A 19,678-nucleotide genomic window follows, 5' to 3' on the forward strand; every position below is an offset into this window, starting at 1 on the left:
TCATTCCACTTGATTGAATTGCTTTCTCAATCTGATTGATGGTGACTGGCAATCCTGGTGTAAAAGTAATGATGAGCAAGTAAATTAAACCCTACATGAGTTTATATTACATATTATATATCTTAGAAATAAAAGAGTATATATACTGCCTAATATCTTTGAACTATATGTCTTTTCTGTGTTTTTATATTGGGTAAAACATAAATTACCACACTCTTCAAGACCATATTTGCTTGGAAAGCTGTAAATATGGTTTGGAATTCCAGTTGGTAAGCTGTTCCTTTTTGAGGTCTGATTCTGTGCGTGTTCCAACAACATCAACAAATGTATCAAGCTCTTTCTGCATAACAGGTATCATGATGTATGCAAGCATCATTCTAAAACAACAACCGAGTTACATAACTTAAAATAGTAAAAATTACTTAAATCGTGTAAATACCCATGATTCACATTGGTAGCAAATGTTCATCTTTTAAACTCCTTAACTGCACTTTAAAATATTTTTCAAGTCTCTCGTGCAACTCTTTCCACCAGCGTTTAATCTGTAAAATAAAATAATAAATAACTTTATAAAGTTTTTACACACCAGTTATTTCAGAAAAGAAATCTTTAGTCCAAATACAAATCTTTGCAACACTGTTACAAAATAAAGATGATGTATCATATATATATATATATATATATATATATATATATATGATATATATATATATATATATATAGACTAACAAATTATGGTAAATTACTTGGTTGGATGTTGAGGGACCATAAATAATTGTTTCTGTAGAATCTCTAAATCACTATGCTCCTGACGTATAAAAGCATGGATTGCAGCCATATGTCCGGTTTCTGTTCCTCTATCAAGCTTAAGGTAACGACTGATGATCCTTGATTTGTATAGATGCTCAAGGTAGAACTTTGCTATCAATTTTGGGTTGCTGTTATCTGTCCACACATTAGCCCACAAGAGCTTTCTGCTACATGAATCAAGGCAGCCATAAATAGCAATAAGAAATGTGCTGTTCTGATAGCCCATACAAAGAATGAACCCAGTTGGGTCCACATGACGTAAATGGTATTTTATTTCTTTTTTTCTTAAAACATGGTGTTCTTTGTTTAAGACCTTGAGAATCTAGTTCATGCATAAGTTCATAAATTAATCCTCTCGGAATGTTAAAATTATATATCTGCCGAATCTTCTTATGCATCGCCCGGTAACCCAACAACTGTCCTGGTCCACTCAATTCCTCAATAACTGCTGCTCTTACTTCTTCAATGGTTGCTGTTGACCTTGCATAAAAAATATTAAAGTGTCTTAGTCTTCGATCTAAAGTCCTGAGACTCCAAGGATAGCATGAAAAATCTCTCACCATAAAATCTAACAACTCACTTCGGCGCTGGTCTAGAATCCTACCACAAAGCGCATTATTTGGGTTAGGTTGCGGGTTAGCGTTTGGGTTAAGGTGGGTCAAGTTTTATTTTTAAATAAATAATATAATAATACTTGACACACCCAAACGCTAACCCGCAACCTAACTCAATTTTGTGCGTTGATTTCATAACTGTGGTAGGATTCTAGACCAGCGCCCTCACTTCTGCTAAAATTTTCACTTTACATATTTATTAAGACTAGCCTTTCGGCTTTCATTAATCTTCCAGTCATTCATTATTAGTTTCTACCACACAAATTAAAAAAAAACTACAAACAAACAGTTAACAGCACTGGAAAATTCAGGATTTGGCTATAAAAATTATTCAAAAATTAACATTTTAGCTAAACAAGAAAAAAATACAATATCATATAAACCCTATGTAGCATTTAGCCTACTTTGACGTCACTATACACGTGACCGTTGTTCACTGACGCGTGACCTAACGCCGAATTGTGCGTTTTCAACGTTTCGCATTCATTCTGTTTTATACGTCTTACTAATAGCGGCTTGAATCACCGCTCCGTTTATTGTATGTACTGCTGAGATTTGTGAATATACTCGACGGGCAACATCTACTGAGTGAAGTGTCTTTGTCTAGAGTACAAGAAGTTAAGGACAGGTATTCTAGCGGCCTGCTCCTTTGGAGTCGGATTAAGAACTTGTAAGAGACTAGGCAGCCGTCGGCTCTCGTCTTCAGAGCCAGCAGCCTTCTTACCCCTAACTAAACACCCCGAATCGCCAAACCCTAAATATTTACAAATACCCTTTGCTACAGGCAGTAAAGTGTCCCATTTGATTCTGTTTTATGGTTAATTAGACCATTTATTATCAATACCAATAAGTTTACAAAACGTTGAACATTTGTGATTTGATTTAGGCAGTTACTGAAAGATTTCCAGCACAAAACATAAAATCTTTCCCAAATTCATCTACAACGGTTTTTGAAGAAATTTCTGGGTCATATAAGATATAACCACTACCCTGAATGTCCAAAATCATTAGTTGAGTAAATCGGAGGTCACATATGAAAAGTGAGATAGGTTTTCAGCTTTTTTTCATGATCGTTTCTTCACTACTTATGAAATTTCCATCATTATTAATATACTTTTAAAATTGGCCCTCAATATATGGCTCAAGTGCAACACATTCTTGGGAATGCGTGTCTTTGCCATAATAAACGTCTGTAAACTCTAAACATTGTCCAAACTCACTTTCAATGTTTTTTAAACTGATAAGTTGTTTTAATTTTAGAGCTATATTTTTTGCCAAGAAACTCATTTGAACTATCTTTTTTGTATGGTCCTCCAAGCTTTGATCAAGGGTCAACAGTATATCATCTTTCACTTTTTGATGGTACCTCTTCACTACCCATTTTGTATTTCCAAAAAATATCTGATTGCTTGTTGCTCTGTATGCTTTTCTAAAAGCTCCTTCGCCCAAAAGCTGACGGTCAATTATAACTTCCAATGGCTTGGGTATTGCAGCCCACGACATATTACTGTGAAATAAGAAAATATCTAAAACGTTTAATCATTTCTGCTAATGTTATACTGTTTGTGACCTGTTTTTCTACTTCAACAACACTATTTATTGATGTACTGGGAGTATCTACTTCAAATGATGTATGACCTGGAATGAATCTTATGTAGGCTTATATGAGCTTTGTTGATGACAGCTGGGTTATGGCAGTACATGAAGGACCCTACTCTCCGGCTAAAACGTCACAAGTAAGACCTGTTTTGGTTAAATTAAAAAAATGTCTTTCACATGATTTTTATGCACGGTATACTTAATTGTTCTTCTATTAAAGTAACAAATTGTTTTGAAAATAATTTGAAAATATTGCCCTACCCAAACCCGAACGCTAACCAGCCCATTAACCCAAATATTGTGCGTTGATTTAATAATTGTGGTAGGATTCTAGAACAGCGCCAAGCTATTTTATTTGTATTGCTTTTAATTTCCCAAGTGCGTAAAATATATTTGGTAGGGCCTAAACAGACCTTAAAACGAATGTTCTGACGCCAACCATGTTTAAAAAGAGCCAAATTTGAATAATTTGCCGTCAAAAAGCCAATCTGGCAACCCTGAATCCCACCAGAAGGCCGATACACCATGTGACAAACCTCCATGCTCTGGCTTGGAACTTAACAGCACACAATAGAAAATTGCATATACTTAAGTATTCTATGATGGCAGTTATGGACCAACCGTAATGCGTTTTTGATGGGAATGGCAGTCCTGGGCCACGTCGAGTTTTTTTTTTTCTTCAATAATTTTTTATTTTTTTTATTTTTTCAAATTTTTTATTTTTTTTATTTTATTTTTTTTTTATTTATTTTTTTTTTGTTAAATTGAAAAAAAAACAGGATGGCAGTCATGGGCCAGCATAATTGTATAAGCCAGTAACACAATGATGCCTAATCAGCTTTGGTGTCTATAACGATTTAGCATTCGCTATTAGTCTATAAACCTGATGGTGACCGTTTAATGCTGCCTATGTCATACTCCTGAGCAAGATGTCAAACCTAATATGTTATCTAAATTTATCTTTTTTGTAAATGGAGTTATACTTTGAAAGATACACACAAATATGTAGTTGTTAATAATAGTTAAGTTGGTTTGCACTGAGTGTATAAGTTAGGCCTACCATATGTCCTCTTTTAGGAGGATTTGTACCCGTTTCCTAAAAAAACTGAATTGTCCTCCGAGGACGCTCAAAAATGTCCAAATGTCCTCTTTTTTCGCATTTCGAGTTAGTTGCTAATACTTTTAGCAAGACTTTTAGGCGAGGCGTTGCATTTATTTCCAAAAAATACTTAAGCCATGAAAGATGCTGAATTGCTGGTTTAAAAAAAGTTTCTAGGTGGACTCCAAACAATTCGTAGGGGGGGAGGCGAGCTCTAAGTTAATATTTAAATTTTCTGCCATGATTCTAATGATATCGTTTTCGTTTTGGTTGTACACCACTCCTACAGCACTGTACAAACTCTGTTTTTGCCAACTTTAAAATTAAAACTGCCAAAAAAAATTTGCGAATCTTCTGTTATATAATTTTGTTTACTTTGTTGAGCACAAAGTCTCTTTGAGTACCATTGCATGTTTTCACATCATCGAAGGTATAACGGTCCTATTCAATTATAATTTTTTTAACTTAGATAAACGATTTAAGTCATCCCCCGTTCGATCTATTTTTTATCCATATTTTATATAATTGGATAACAGGCTAGCAACAGGGGACGAAATGTTTTGCAAAAAGCCTCCTGATTTTAAAGTTTATTCAACCAATTAAATCCTATTCTTTTCGCGCTTCTCGCGACCGACAAGTTTTAAAGTTGATATAAATTAGGCGGTTTCCTTAAACAACTTGACTACTAACAAATACGGCTACAATACTAAGCTGAGCATTTGCAAAAAGGCTTTAAGCTTTTTTGAAATTCTCCACCTTAAAAATTTCCCTTTAAAGTAAATTTTGAAGGTTTAGAATTCGAGCAAAAAATGTAACCGACAAGTACTGTTTTCCATGTGCTTTCCAGAGGTAGTATAATGTAGGCCTATACCATATGTCCTCTTTTAGGAGGATTTGTCCTCGTTTCACAAGAAAACTGAATGGCCTTACCTTCTTGATTGTTATTGCAAACATTGCGCCCGAAAAATGGCAACAGAACCTCACATTTATAAAGACCCATTAATAAAGCAAAGGTGTGAGTTTTGTAGGCCTAGCCTACTATAAGTGTTACTGTATCGTAGGCTATGTTCTTCTTTTCTTATTTCGTAACAACACGTTTGTCAAAATCAGCTCGTGCACGAGTAATTTGTTGCGTGCCCAATGCGAAAAGCCTCCTGAATTTAAAGTTTAGCGCCAATTTAACCAATTAACTCCAAATTTTTTAGCGCTTCGCGCGACCGACACCAAACTTTTTTTTTAAATTGTCTGAGTGATATCTAATTGAAAATGCCGAATTGCTTTTCGTAGAGAAGGCGCAACGCATACAAATATTACCATGGGGGTGCGCGTTTCAAAAAGGTGCGGATATGACACGTTTTAATCAAACGTAACAATTATTAATTATACTTTTGTTTTACTTACAGGCAAAAAATGTCCTTTTTTTGGGTGCTGAAAATATGGTAGCCCTATAATGTTGACAACACCAAATATACCATAGACATAACTTCATGTAATAATACCAATTAACGAATTTCGTGTGCATATACATATTGAAGCAAGTTCTTAGCTCCGACAGTTTAAATTCTAAATAGTAGGCATATTAGTCATTTTCACAAGCGGACAAACTTATGATGAGTAGTTATGACTGAAGTGTACAGTTCCTTATAATTACGTCACAATGTGCTATGAGTGGTTTTTGTTATACGACAGCATATATAGGGGAAGATGAATTTGAATATTGGTTAACGGGGTCCACGGGGTGAAAAAAGTTGATAACCACTGATATAAGGCGATATGTCTCGCAATATAATTAGCCGCATTTGGGCCGCGCAGTTTCAGTAATGTAAAATTTGCAAAGCAATATAATTCGTCTTTAGCAATTTGTCACGACGCTATATATAGCCTACGTGCGATGCATGAATAAATGCAATTACATTCATTCAATTTTAATATCAGACCGTAAAATTACGAAGTCTGATTCGTTGACAAATAACGATTTCGCCATGTGTGCGAAACTAACTTTTCGGAAACATGTTGTTTTCACAAATGCTTAATTGTTTTTAACTAATGTCGTCTTTGACTTATTCTGGCATTTTCATTACACGACTTTTTGCCTAAATATCAATACATGGCATCTTAAATATGATTGAACGCAATACATGCTATTTTATTCTTCCAAAATACACTGAAACAAGACAAATTAAAAATAATTTTTAGTATACAAAGGCATGCATAGACTTTTTAACCGATCAGATAGTGCGAATTATAATCACATAATAAAATTATTATGGTTCGTTTTAAACTACAAACCCAACCAATAAAACACTACACCACAAAAGATAGCCATTCAAGAGATGAATTGTCGCATGGTCAGTTTGCGTTGAAGTATCTGGTCCTTGTGTTGAAGTTTCTGTTTCTACAAAATTATGGCAATAAAGTTTGAAGTAATAAATTGATAGGTCTACTGGTAGTACTGCCATGTAGGCTATACAGTGCTGCAAACAGGTTATTTTAAAATTGGTTCCCAGGAACTCGGTTCCTAGACCACATAATCAGTCATAGCAAAGTCATAATCAGGTCATCAAATGTAAAATATTGAAATAGGTATGCACATTTAGAGAATGCTTAAAATGTTTTGATATTAAATTGAAAATGGCCTGTAGGCTATAAATTAAAAATATTTGCATCTTTATTAAAAGTTTTAGTAATATTATTATTAATAATTTATCCATTTCCCTAAATGACATAGTTACTATAACAAGTAACTTTGCTTAAATAACGGAAGTCAAGTTAAGACAATTTAAAACGGTGACCTAAATGCTTTAAATTTAAGTCATTGTACTGAAATATTATAACACTTTTGTCATGCAATGTCTCGGAAAGGGTAGGGCAGTCCGAAAGTATCGGATCAGAGCCGTGTAGCATCGTCAATCGTACGATAGTAGTGTGATATTGAGTTTCAATTTAAACAATTTGCTGATTTTTTTGACCATTATAATTAGGCTATGTAATAAACATATTTTTGGATGGATTCGGCAATTTCTTTCCAAAATTTCGGGTATCAAAAAGTATCGTATATCTACCAGCTGGTTTGACGCTAGCACAGTGTTTTTTATCATTAAAATATAACTTTCCAGGTTTTAATAGATTAAAATATACCTTTTCCAGACTTTTGGGGGTTAAATGACTAAAAGTAAATTAGTCTTACTTTCAAGAACTATACGCAACTAATAACATAGCAATAGCAAGTTTAAATAACAAAAAGCAGTTTTAACAATTTACCAACGATCTATGATTATTCAAACATATTAAACCAAGAAAGTAGTCCCATCAACTTTTTATTATATTTATGTTTTAATACAATCACACCTTCAACCGATTCAGACTCTTTGATGTGTAGTCCACCAGAGTTGATGAGTGGAATTGGTTCGGTTTGCCGGACACTAGGATCCCGTGTAGTTTCCTCGCTTTCTTCATGTTGCTCTTCACCATGAGGTTCTTCCTTGCGAACTTTTGACGGGTACCTAACACGCAACAAAATATTTATGGAATTCTTTCGATGTGCGATAGTATTATTTACCACTCGGGAGAAATGCTTCTTACTTAAGTATAAGGAATTCAAGAATGGCGGAAATAGTTTACTCGCTGAATAGTTTCTTATATAAATCTATAAAATATAACCGATAAAAGAAAAAAATGGTGTTTTATTACCTGTAAACTATATCTTCATGATTAAAATGGTTCGAGCGGGACGACACGCATCCTCTGGCACAAGTGCTATCCTCATAACCAACAACGCAAACAACAACCCTGCACTACAAACAGCGAAGTTTAGATATGCATTTTCACATACGAGCTTTACAGTCGTTTACGAGATATAATACACAAAATGTATTAACATTTAAAAAGGTATACCAAAATTGTCTTACTTGAATTACTACGTTTGTATTTTCTGTGATTCCGGGAAGGCCGTATTTAAATCGAAAAGCTTTCACGCTAAACTGATTGATCATCGCAAAATTGGTAGGAAATCGTTTCATTGTTTCATCAGCTAAACACCTGTAAAAGAAATGTAGAATTTATTTAAATATAAATTACGCTTTTATATATTCAGCACATTACATTAAACATCAGTACCCACCCGTCCTCTATCAAACTGTACTGTCCTATTGCAGCTGGGTCTGGATCCGGCTTTGCTTCACAAGACTCGGTGAACAACTCCAGATCTGTGTCGGACGATTGGGCAAGGATGGCAAAATAGACGTCGTCGTTGATGTCCACTTGAATGGGATAACTGTACGGTGGATAGGTTGCCTTCGTGTCACAAAATGCAATTCGTTATGAGCTTAAGCGTTTGGGTAAAAAACAGCACATTTTTGTCAACCAAATGCCAATTGTTACAGCGAGAAAAGTTGTTTAATTTCTATGTAGATGACGTCACAATGTTACGTTTTTCTCTTCTAGTTTCTCAAATGTTGCTAGCAAAAAGCACATGGCGCAAGTTCTTAACTTTTAGTTGCTAACTGTAAATTGGGTTTTTCTGTACTAGTTAGTTGTATTGACTAGTCGTATTAAGCTTAGAATTTGTAAGAAGTTAATAATATTACGTTTATTGTTTGTTTGGTAATTGATTACAAACTTTAAATTGCAACTGAAATCTAGCCGTGACTGATTATATCCAAGTTAATCCTGGATCCCTAACAAGTTGGTACGTACACATTGTGGCTATATTTCCTTGTCGTTAATATAAAAGTAAAAAGCCATTTGATTAGGATTAATATTGTTTGTGCTAAGTTACGAATATCTTGAGTTCTGTTAATGTTATGCTGTAAATGCCCGTCTGCCATAGCCGTGTATGACGTGATAATCGCATTTCGGTGTGTTTGTGTTGATTTTTCGTTCTGTTTAACAGAGAACCGTCACCGTTCAAGACTGTGTGGCAACTATAGGCAGTGCTGGCGGGGACGCGTTCCAACAAAAAACACCCATGCAACGGTTGATGTAGGCCAGGCTACATAGGTCGCTTAGGTGCAGCCACGACCGTTACACCAATTATCGAGGGTTACCAAATATGGTTGCAAACAAACATAGCCTACATCGGTGCTGTAAAGAAGCCATTCTAAACTGACTAAAGTCCCGGTAAAGTCCCACAGTCAAGTCATAATTAGAGCAAGTCAACTTCAAGTCACGTGGCTGTCATAAAAAAGAAAACGTTAAACTATTAGAATTTTTAAACTCTTTTCATTATGAGCAATAACTCAACTAAAAATTAAGAAAATGGCCACGTTTAGCAACAAAATTATTTTATGTGCAAAAATTTGAATAAATAGCTCATTTTTATAAAAAAAAATAAAAAAATACAACACTTCATTTCAACCCAAGTCATTTGTGACATAAGTCAAGTCATTTTGTCCTAATGAGTTAAGCCATGTCAAGTCATTTTAAAACAGTGACTTAAGTTGAGTCATTGACTTAAGTCATTACAACACTGGCCTACATAAAAGGCAACAATTGTTACTATCTACCAAAGGGATAACAAACATGAAATATTGTTTTCCAGCAACACCGATGTTTTTCATTACAGCTATTCAAACTAATTGACTGGGGTTTTAAAGAAACTATAACACCGTAGTACTTGATATAAGTTGCGTTTAAATTCCGTTGTGTTTTAATTGAAAAACAAATTGGAAATCGCACCTTGAAAGTTTCATCGGTGTAGAAATCAAACGTGATTGCGATCTCGGCGAATCCGTCCTCCTTAACGATGGTTGTGTGTGCATCCTCGGGATCAAACGATCCAGAAGCTTCAAAAGACTTCTCCGATGTACAGATGACGTCAACATAGTACCACTGACCGCGACTAATTATACCCGCCTGGTCCTCGGTTTCAACCCACATCTTTACGGTGTTTTTGTTCTTTACTTCGTTGGGCCCACTCTGTAGTTTGCAAAGACGTATTACTCCAAATACATTAAAGAGCAATTAGGTGCTCAAAATTGTTGAAGCTGATTTACGATAAGGCAGTGCTTGGAAAGTCACGAAACGCAATAAAAAAAACTTTCCAATCGGTGTGCGACATGAAGGTTTACAAATTGGGCGGGACTAGGGTCTCAAAGATTTTTTTTACAATCGAGTCATTGCCATAAATATCCAATGCGCCACATTATATTATTGTTTGCAAAATTTACCTTTCTTCTAATGATGTTTTGCCGAAAAGTTTGTTATGACTCTCTCATTTTACGATAAAATATTTTGACGAAGTAAAATTTCAGTTGGAGTGAAACGTTCATTTGAATACTGACGATGCCATATATGTTTTTATGATTTTTTTGATTTCTGACCTGAATTGCTAGCTTTGTTAGAGTATTCTGCTGTTACTGACCAGCAATTGAGGTCGACATTTATCTGGCAAGAGTCAAAGTGATTTCCATTATCACATAAAAGTACGACATAGAGTGAAACGGTTATGTATTTTTTCGTTTTACTTAAAATTCACGTTTTAGATGAATAGTAAAAGTGTTCTGTAAACAGCAGCTGAGAAGTCTAACGTTATTTTCGGCAAAATCGGTATAACTTATGGTTGCCAAAAACGAATTTCGTCGATACAATATGTGTGTTAAAAAGTAAAACATGACATAGACTTGTAAAATTGCTTGTTTGTAGAGGCCACAGTTCTTCCTTGTATTGATGCCAGTTACCCAAACATAATATTTTGTCGATTTCAGACCCAAACGTGATATTTTTTCGCAAAGTCAAGGTGTTTTATGGATTTTAAAAAGTGCATCGTTTTTTTTGGCGATAGATTTAGCTTGCTTGGGCATTTTTGTATTACAAAATGTCAGCAGGCTATTCCTAAAATTCAAACTGTTGATCTTCGAAAAGACCACGTTTATGAATAGGAAGTGTTTTGTACCAATAAAAAAATGGACAATTTGCGATAAAAGCTACTGCTGATCCAAGCATCGTGACATTTTGCCTGCTTTTATGGATTAATATGGTAATTGTGTCGCAGTTCCTGATTTGCAATGCTTCCACGACGATTTTTACAAAAACTACTCTCAAGAAACGCAAAAACTTTGTCAAAAGCCATAATTTGACAAATTTTGACTTTGTTAATAAATTTTAACTTTATTGTAAATTTTAACTTTATTTTAACCTATAAACTTCTTAGTAACAGCCCCAGAAGCTGAAAACAACTTTATTCTGTGATTCGTGGGCAGACGAGGTCCTTTTTTAACTTTATTGACTTTTGGCGGGCCCTACTCATGAGTCTACCAAATCACCATGATAAGCGAAATAACTGCTTCACAATTTTGCGTGTTGTTAATTGGGTCATTTTGTAAACTTGTCTTAAAAAAATTTCGCGTAAACGATACAAATGTCTTACGATTTCAGTTGTCCCGCATTCGTCGAGTGCAAAGTCAAACACGTGGTTAGTGGAGGTGGTAGTGGGTCTACACTCAGGTGGAACGTACGAACCGTCATCAAAATCGCCCAATCCGATATTACCGTCCACAGCGCATCTTGCAACACTGATCCCCATCCTGGATTTCGAACATGTTTGTTCCATATCAGCTACAAATAAGTAAGCGACACATTGCACCTGAGTTCCCAATACCTTCAGGGTCAACTGACTCGATAACCATTTTGTGGTCCTTCGTTGATCCTTTGCTACTGTGTTCGCATCGTAGCAACAAATAGACAGCTATCAGTTGTAAGAAAATTTGAAAGTTACAGAACGCCACTTAATTTGTTATTGGTAAAGTCCAAATTGCAAAACGGAAAAACATTTACTAAAGTTTATAAACCACTGTCTACAGTTGGAATGAGGAGCCTTAATACTCACGTATACACTGTCTTGCGTCAGAATCCAAACTCCAGCAAGCATGTGAACACGAACAGTAATAACCCGTTCCTGACGGCGTGCAAATATCGCTGCAGCCTCCGTTGTCAATCAAGCAGGGGTGAACACCTTATCAGCAAAACCAAGGTATTGTGGGGAAATTTCGAGATAACAATTTGAGGTGTGTCTTGAGATAACAAAATATCTTAGATAAGTGAGCAAACAGCACCATAAAGCCTTTTTTAATTAAATCCAACGGTATTGCCGTGTCTTATTGAAAAAAACATTGTATGACCTGTCTAAAATATAGCCTAAAAGTGCTAAATGTCTTGCTTGCATGGTTTCGATTCTGCCAAAGACCTACACTATAAACAAGAGTTTGACCCAAATATCTGAAAGAATACAACGAAACATTTTCGTCAAATTATTTTACAAAAACTACATAAGAGATACTATAATGCAGCGCCTCTTAATCAGGTGAATATGGTTCACGCCACGGTGAATACATTTTTTGAAGGGGTAAACCAAACCAAAGGGGTGAATAAGGGTGAACGACAGTTCAGAAGCATCCTAGTCGCTAGTTAATAATTTTCTGCAGGAAATCGACTACTGAACGATGCTAAGGGTGACCAAAACTAAAAAAGTTTAAGAAGCACTGCTATAATGTTCACGTTCGAAAAACATGCTGAACTTCATTCGTTTTTTACGCTCCCCGGTTGTTATTACGTTTCTAGAATTTAAGTTACTTATTAAGCGTGTTTTTAATGAAGAAAAGAATATGTTCCAGTGGTTCGAGATCAGCTAGTTGATGCAAAAAGACTTAATCAATGCTCATAATATGTATGTGCTTGACTTTGTCACAAAAATTAACTTACTGTCAACAATTAGCTGAAGGCATCGTTGTTCCGTGTATAGTCTGCAAAATAACCATTGTTAAAAAACGCCAATTGCTCTCAATCAAATAGGAGGCTTGTATTTACCCTTGTGAGTCTCTAGCAGAGTAGCAGAGTGGGTTGTGTCCCTTATCTTGTTTAAGCGGCGTCCAACGAATCGCCGCCTGATATTGCTGGGAACCAATAGAAGAAAACTGTGACCAGGCTACGTTGTTGGGGCCAGACACTCCAAGATGTGCCATTCTAGACATAAGGTTGTTATTCAAATACATTCTTAGTTTGAGCAAATTCTATATAGTTTACTTGATTGTTTCAAAGTAATTGCAAAAAAAATGTGTGCTTTTTTCAGCAACACGTTTATTTGGAAAAGGCGTGCAAAAATGGTTATCGCATTCTTACGTTCGTTTTGAGTCTACTGTAATAAGTAGTTCCCATTCTACTCCAACAGATAAGGAATGCACTTGGTTGTGAGATGGTGTGTTTACTGAGAACACGGGAATGTCGGAGCACCCATAACTGCTACTGGAAACTAATCGCAACAAATAGTATGTTAATCTCATTGCTATAAACAATATTATTACATCACTTCCCAATTATTTAAAAGAAATATTTACACATTTTATTAGGCGCTATTCGTACGTGGTTACGTTTGAAACCTTCGAGGCTAACACTAATGATACAACGCAAAACGTTTTTGCCATAATATAAATCTATTCGAGTTAAAAAATATAAAGCTGAAGTCATGAACCGAACATTAAAGGGTCTATACGTGTATATTTATTTTCACAAAATAGAGGCTTTGAGGCCGACTTTCCGCACAAATATTAAAAACAAATAATTTAAACACTTCAGTTATTTTTTCGGGTAGCCTAAGTACTAATATTAACAAGTCGGTGACTACTTTCAATTATAAACTGAAGTGAAGTGAAGCTTAAGACTTGAGATGAGGCAGATGAAATTCGATCTTCGATAATAAGAGCAATTGGAACTTTTTCGTCGTAAGCGCCACCGTTGTAGTCAATCCGACATTCCCCCTGTTGATAAAATACATCGAAATGCATACGGTAAATGGGTTTTACATTCACATTGCATATGTTTTTTCTAAACAATCTTTACGATATCTAACTTTTTGTTAACTGCTGCGATCATTGTCCGATACTTAAGATTTTCGATATCTGACTGAATGTTAAGTCTTTTACTTAAAATATGCAGTTTAACATGAACAAATTCAACCAGTCAATGAGTAAGAGTCTGATCTTTAAAAGACTATAGGGTTTGAATATTTCATGATTTTTACCGCAGTTTTATAATTAAATCGGTTCACTGCATGTCGTGCCTTTTAATATTTGTGTGTAGTACCATCAAGGGTGGTTTCCTGTTGTGGCGCCCAAAATATTTTATTTATAAATGTGTGTTTATTGGCAAAATTTGGCAAAAACACCCTTCGTTCCCGTTTTCTTTATACGTTTCTATGTTTAAAATGTTAGTCACAGAAAATATATTACTTTAAGTATTCAAAGATAAAATCATTTATTGGTTAACTGTATTAAAGAACATTATTATTTATATGTTTTAGTACCCCGTTGCTGCTAAGGGTGAAGTACGGATAGTTATATACGTCGCCTTTTTCGTATGCATCTTTTCCGTATCGACAGGACAAGTAATCTCCATCTTCATCATACAACGGAATAATGACGTGGCTAGAACAACCTCTCACAAATCTAAATAACAATTATTACAGTAACGATTTCTAACACAAGTAGATTAAATCTCTTTTCGATAATGAAGTTGTTTTGAAACACCCTAATTGTAGAAAATCTAGTTTTATCAATGAAAAATTTATCCTGAATAAATAACCTTCGTGCAGATGATATAATGTATTATACCATTCGCGTGGTATTGTCAAAGAGGCACTCATGGAGTTCGCAACAATAACAAAAAATAGTATTTATCATACAAAACAGCTCCCATAAATCGGTTGGTCGGTTTGTGTTTAGTACAGAACCATTTTAAACACATTATAAGCGATGTGTTGTAAGTCTGCGAAACCTTTAATCTAACCTTGTTAAAGGTTGGTACATTGCAATTGGAGCAGAATTGAATTTCCCAGTGTCGCTCCTTCTTCGAAGATCTATTAGCACTGGCGAACTCCAATCATAAGCAAAGTTGTATAGACCACTCACCCAGCAACAAACGGAAGCTCTACAAGAACGCAGTTTAACGAAATTAACTAATATAGAAAACGTTGATTTATTTTTGTTTAACTTTCGCAGCAGACCAAGATAGTAAGACCAATAAGGCAATCCAAGGATTAACAAAACATAGAATTTATTAACCTCATTTTGCAAACAGATCCAATGGGGACTGTAACATTTTGCACGGATTGGTATGAGTTCCAATTTGCGTAGCTGCTTAGATCGGAATCGATTATATCTTCATAAACGCTGAAAGACCCAATGCTACTATATCCAGGGTAGGTTTCATAGCAACTAAAGTAGTTGCTCGAATGCGAACGGGAGTAATGCATCGATGTAAACTTCACCTGCAAAATGTTTTAAAGAATTATACCTGAAAAATGTTTCAAAGAATAAAAATCTTCGACCGTCGACTAATTAATCTTGTCTTAAAATTTGCTTGACATATTTCTAAAGAAAATTACTCTATCAAAATGGAACATTTTGCATTACCTATTGTCAGCGCCTTTAGAGAATAAAGCCCGTGGATACCAACGACTCACAACACAACGGTACTAGAAATAAATGACGCGCCCAAAAATTCCATTTCACAAATATGTTGCTTAAAACTTAAGATATTTTTTGTAACGACAATTGTTTTAACTTTTACAAATTGTTTTATATTGGTTGTGTTTCCCCAAAGATTCTATTTATTGGGATTTCCCCGGCGGTTCCATTTCTAATTGATTTTCGTCTAAAAATTCGTAAAAAAACTCCTTTACTTTACCGTGGCTAATGTTCCTGTCTCGGCCACCACCTTCCAATTGGAATACCCTCCATGTAAGTGAGAACCTTGAGTAAATGTGAACCATAAAATACTCACAATTAATACCGAAAGCTTGTTTTCATAACACATCGTAGCAAACGTTAAACGTACACCTGAACAAAGTATCAAATATTATGCATTTTCAGTTGCCTAACTACAACTTTTTGATGCTTGCCCGATTTACTTTGTGATTGTTTAAGTATTCAAAACAAACTTTTTTTAACCTTCAAAGGTTTTACCCCAATTTTGTTATTAAACTGCTTGCGGTCATCTACCTTTATACAACAAGGTTCCATAGAAGTGCTGTCCTTTATAATTGCGTTATGCTGCAAAGTGGGAATAACACTACAGTGGGGAACCATATATTGCTTTTCCGATAGGGGTTATCGGATACTCGAGAGAAGCTTTCCAATCTTTAATTGTTTGCTCTCTTAAGTGTGTTTGCCCATATTCCGCCCACACATAAAAAGTACTTCATATTATCTCACACTCGGAATTTTGTAATAATCCCACGAAGAACTGAAAGTAAAAAAGCAACACGACAATGCTTCTTATCTAGCGCAAATTTATTCTGATAAAAGGCCATATGTCAAGTTTTGTCAAAGGCAGATTTGGAAGGCCAAAGTGCGCTTGACGTTTCTATTGTAACTGTTAAAACGTGATACGTAATTATACAACAGGAAAAAACGTATAAATTAATAAATATTGGCAACCTTACTTTTTAGGAACGTATATTCACATTACTTGAAAGTTGTGAATACTGGTATTTAGGTATTTTTGACCGTGTATTTGACTGCATTTTTGTACATAGTATTCTATTTTGTAGCATTCAAAATGTCAAATTGTCTCTTGAATTTTTTCGGAAGAAAAGATGTTGATATTTTATTTTAAAAATAAATCAGGCTTTATCAACTGTAAGTATCGAAACTGAACAAACGGCGAACGGGCTTTGTCGTAACGTTGGCGCCTAACGACTCGGATTAACTTCGCCACCGGTTAGTTATGGACGTTTAACTCGATTGTCGGCGAGTCCAAAATAGCATCGAGGCCCGCCACTCTCGGCGTGAAACCCTTATCTTACAATGGCCGCGCGTGCTCTCACACGTTGTTCGAAGAAGGACCGGCAGAAGTTCTCGCCAGTCAATCTACGAGTTAAATGCCAACGGTGCGATGTTAAGGGGCAGATTAACCTTGAGGAACGTGCGGTCGAATCGGTCACGCGTAGCAACACGCGTCCTTTAGCTGAAAGAGCTAACATCTTCATTTTAGAGCAATCCAATGTGCATACATAAACATCTGTCGCGACAAAGCCTTGACGAAATGTTTGCTTTAATGTTGAGTTTTGATTTTGTTTCAGTCACATAATAGGGAGTAAAAACTTAATCAAAACGATGAATCAAACAATGCGCTAAATTTTAAATATTTAAGAAAAGCGTTTTTCAATTGATTGAGTTTATATTATCAAAAAAAAAATTAAAATTAAAAACTGCTTATTGTTTTGGTTTGCTAATAGCACTGTTGTTCGGCTGCTTTAGTCGACGGCAAGGAGAAACAACATAAATATAATGCACATTAAGCAAGGCAAACTGCATTTAAAATTATCGCCAATGTAAAACTGATCATGATGGTCTGACGCAAGTTATAGTTTTAACATGAAAATGTGGTCGCATTTACAGTGTAACTAAATTAATTTAAGTGAAATAATAGAATTGTACTTGGACTAGTATGATGTGTCCAACGCGACATTTTACTCTGATTTCGGTATCCGATATGTCTGGGGAAACGCGAATACCGTCTTACTCCGTTCAAACAATAAAATTTGATCGAATTGAAACGTGTAAATGTAATTTTAATCAGATTAGGCCAAAATTTACTTTAGTGTTCAATCCAGTTGTTAACCTACTACTTTTCAACAAATTTACATTTCAAAGTAGAAATCACAGCGTTCGATCACAAATCATGCCTGAAACTCCTCTATGAATTTGATATCGAATGAGCATTGATTCCGAAAGAATACTAATGCTACCACTTGGTATCTGGTATCGGCCCCGACCCGATAATTTTGGTCAGCCCTAGAGTATAGATAGACGAATTAAAGTATAGATAGACGAATTAGAGTATAGATAGATGAAAACGAAAGCTTATTAACCTTATGTCCAAACACTTGGTAATTTTGCGTATAGTGCAGCAGAAATACCGAATGATTTATTAATTCTATAACAACAATTGAAGTAGCGGGCCGTGAAGAATGCGTTTTGCCAAAACCTTCACGCCTACCCTGTATTGCAATCCAGAACAATACGACGGAGTATATAATCCTGGAATTGATTGCGACGCGGGTTTCGAAGCAACAGTTGCTGACTGACGTCGGGCAAAAGTGGGAACTGGCGTTATAAGCCGATTTGAATGCGCCAGTAAGCAAACACACTCGATTTCGGCAGGCATGCAAAGTCGCGCCAAACAATAATCCCCTTAAATTTGTTCCGATGTGCGATCGTTATCGGATCAGGAATGCGCTGCTTTTTATGTAAGGGCAACTTGCATCCAAATGCCGAAGCGTCGTGCGTTAAACATTGATTTCACTCCTTTTGTGCCATTAGAGCATTTAAACGTATATATAGTCTTGCATTTTCTGTAAAAAGTCGGTGGATACCTTAATGAACAGTTGTAAAATATCTGACAACCTTGCCAACTTATTCGCAAGATAAACATGACCAAGGTAACATGTCTATTGAGGTTTTATTGCGAACTTCATATAAACAGCAATAATACACTTCTGTGTCGGGAATTCAGGTAAAAAAACAAAATCAAATAAACATTGGCCTCAAAAGGAGCAAATAATGACGTTTAGTTGAAAGGCAAATATGTGATCAACTAGAACGTCTAGTTTAATTTACTAAACACTATTTTTGATTTATTTGTCCAAGCGTTTCGTTTAAATGCACACCCGCTATATTTGTAACAGTTGCCTAGTTCGTGATATTCTCTATTGCACCGTTTTGCAGAAAATATTCAAAACTAAAAATAGGGTCCCTTTTGTCGCGTGCACTTCAAAAACCGCAAAACGTCGAGTTAAAATTCCATGTTAAACGATTAAACTTTCACGCCTAATGAGATCAACGATCAGTGGTGTTATTAGGTCACACATCGCTATTCTCCAGGGTCCCAGGCCTAATTCGGTGAAAACTACAGTTGGGCCGCTTTCTCGAAGCAACAAGTTGGACGCGCGTCTGATTTAATCCAATTCCGGCTTGCAACGAGATGAGTTCTTCCGATTCCAAGAGGCGCTTGACCGCTTCGAATCGCCATCGCCAACTGACTCGAGATTTAATATCACTGTGGGAACAGACAAGCGGTAAAGTTATTTCTGAATTCCAATATGAAATTCACACTATTTCCGGGGATATCGCAAATTTTATAACAAAATCGCTTTAATAACACATTAGGCTTAATCATTTTAAACAAAGATTGAACTTAGTACAGAACTTAGTAAACCAAAAATCGGTTTGTTTAGATGTTATAATATGATAAATATATTTCGCTATTAAAAGCATCATCAGTATCTAAAAACCGTTTGTTTTAGCCATTCGGGCAGATTATGTTATTCGAAAAAAAATTCTGATCATTTTGAACAACTTAGACAAATTTAATGGCCTGTCCGTTGAACACAACACCGTTCTCGCGTATTTTTATAGCACAGCATTTGAGGTTTAAATCTGATCACGGCCAGCGACTCAACTTGGCCATAACAGCTTGTCAAGGGTGAAGATCGTGGCGGAACGTCACTGGCCTGTTGATGGGAACGGACGTTTTATGGCACTTCATTGCCCAATCACCGGTG

General features: G+C 35.6%; 1 protein-coding gene and 1 pseudogene across 1 annotated transcript; both read right to left on the reverse strand.

The window, feature by feature from the left end:
- LOC146138277 (uncharacterized) lies at positions 1 to 1,036 on the reverse strand (annotated as a pseudogene).
- A 5,412-nt stretch (positions 1,037 to 6,448) lies between these two features.
- On the reverse strand, positions 6,449 to 17,101 carry LOC146138278 (uncharacterized). The gene is made up of 12 exons (XM_083394555.1): positions 17,028 to 17,101; positions 14,417 to 14,558; positions 13,739 to 13,871; positions 13,237 to 13,366; positions 12,925 to 13,080; positions 11,489 to 11,645; positions 9,799 to 10,038; positions 8,243 to 8,415; positions 8,031 to 8,160; positions 7,813 to 7,916; positions 7,463 to 7,625; positions 6,449 to 6,517 (listed from the first exon to the last, which is right to left on the reverse strand). The coding sequence occupies exons 1-12, from the start codon at positions 17,099 to 17,101 to the stop codon at positions 6,449 to 6,451; spliced, it is 1,671 nt and encodes a 556-aa protein (XP_083250681.1).
- Positions 17,102 to 19,678: the final 2,577 nt, after the last annotated feature.

The sequence above is a fragment of the Ascidiella aspersa genome, chromosome 7 (assembly GCF_963924565.1).
Source record: "Ascidiella aspersa chromosome 7, kaAscAspe10.2, whole genome shotgun sequence".
Classification (NCBI taxonomy): domain Eukaryota; kingdom Metazoa; phylum Chordata; class Ascidiacea; order Phlebobranchia; family Ascidiidae; genus Ascidiella; species Ascidiella aspersa.

What these genes read in the sequence shown, in the direction of transcription:
- LOC146138278 (XM_083394555.1), bottom strand. Translation starts at nt 17,101, where the DNA reads ATGAAGATGTTAGCTCTTTCAGCTAAAGGACGCGTGTTGCTACGCGTG. An exon ending in ACACCGATGAAACTTTCAAG is followed by an intron (nt 8,416 to 9,798) that starts GTGCGATTTCCA and finishes TGTGACACGAAG; the next exon opens with GCAACCTATCCACCGTACAG. An exon ending in AATCGGTTGAAGGTGTGATT is followed by an intron (nt 6,518 to 7,462) that starts GTATTAAAACAT and finishes ATAATTTTGTAG; the next exon opens with AAACAGAAACTTCAACACAA.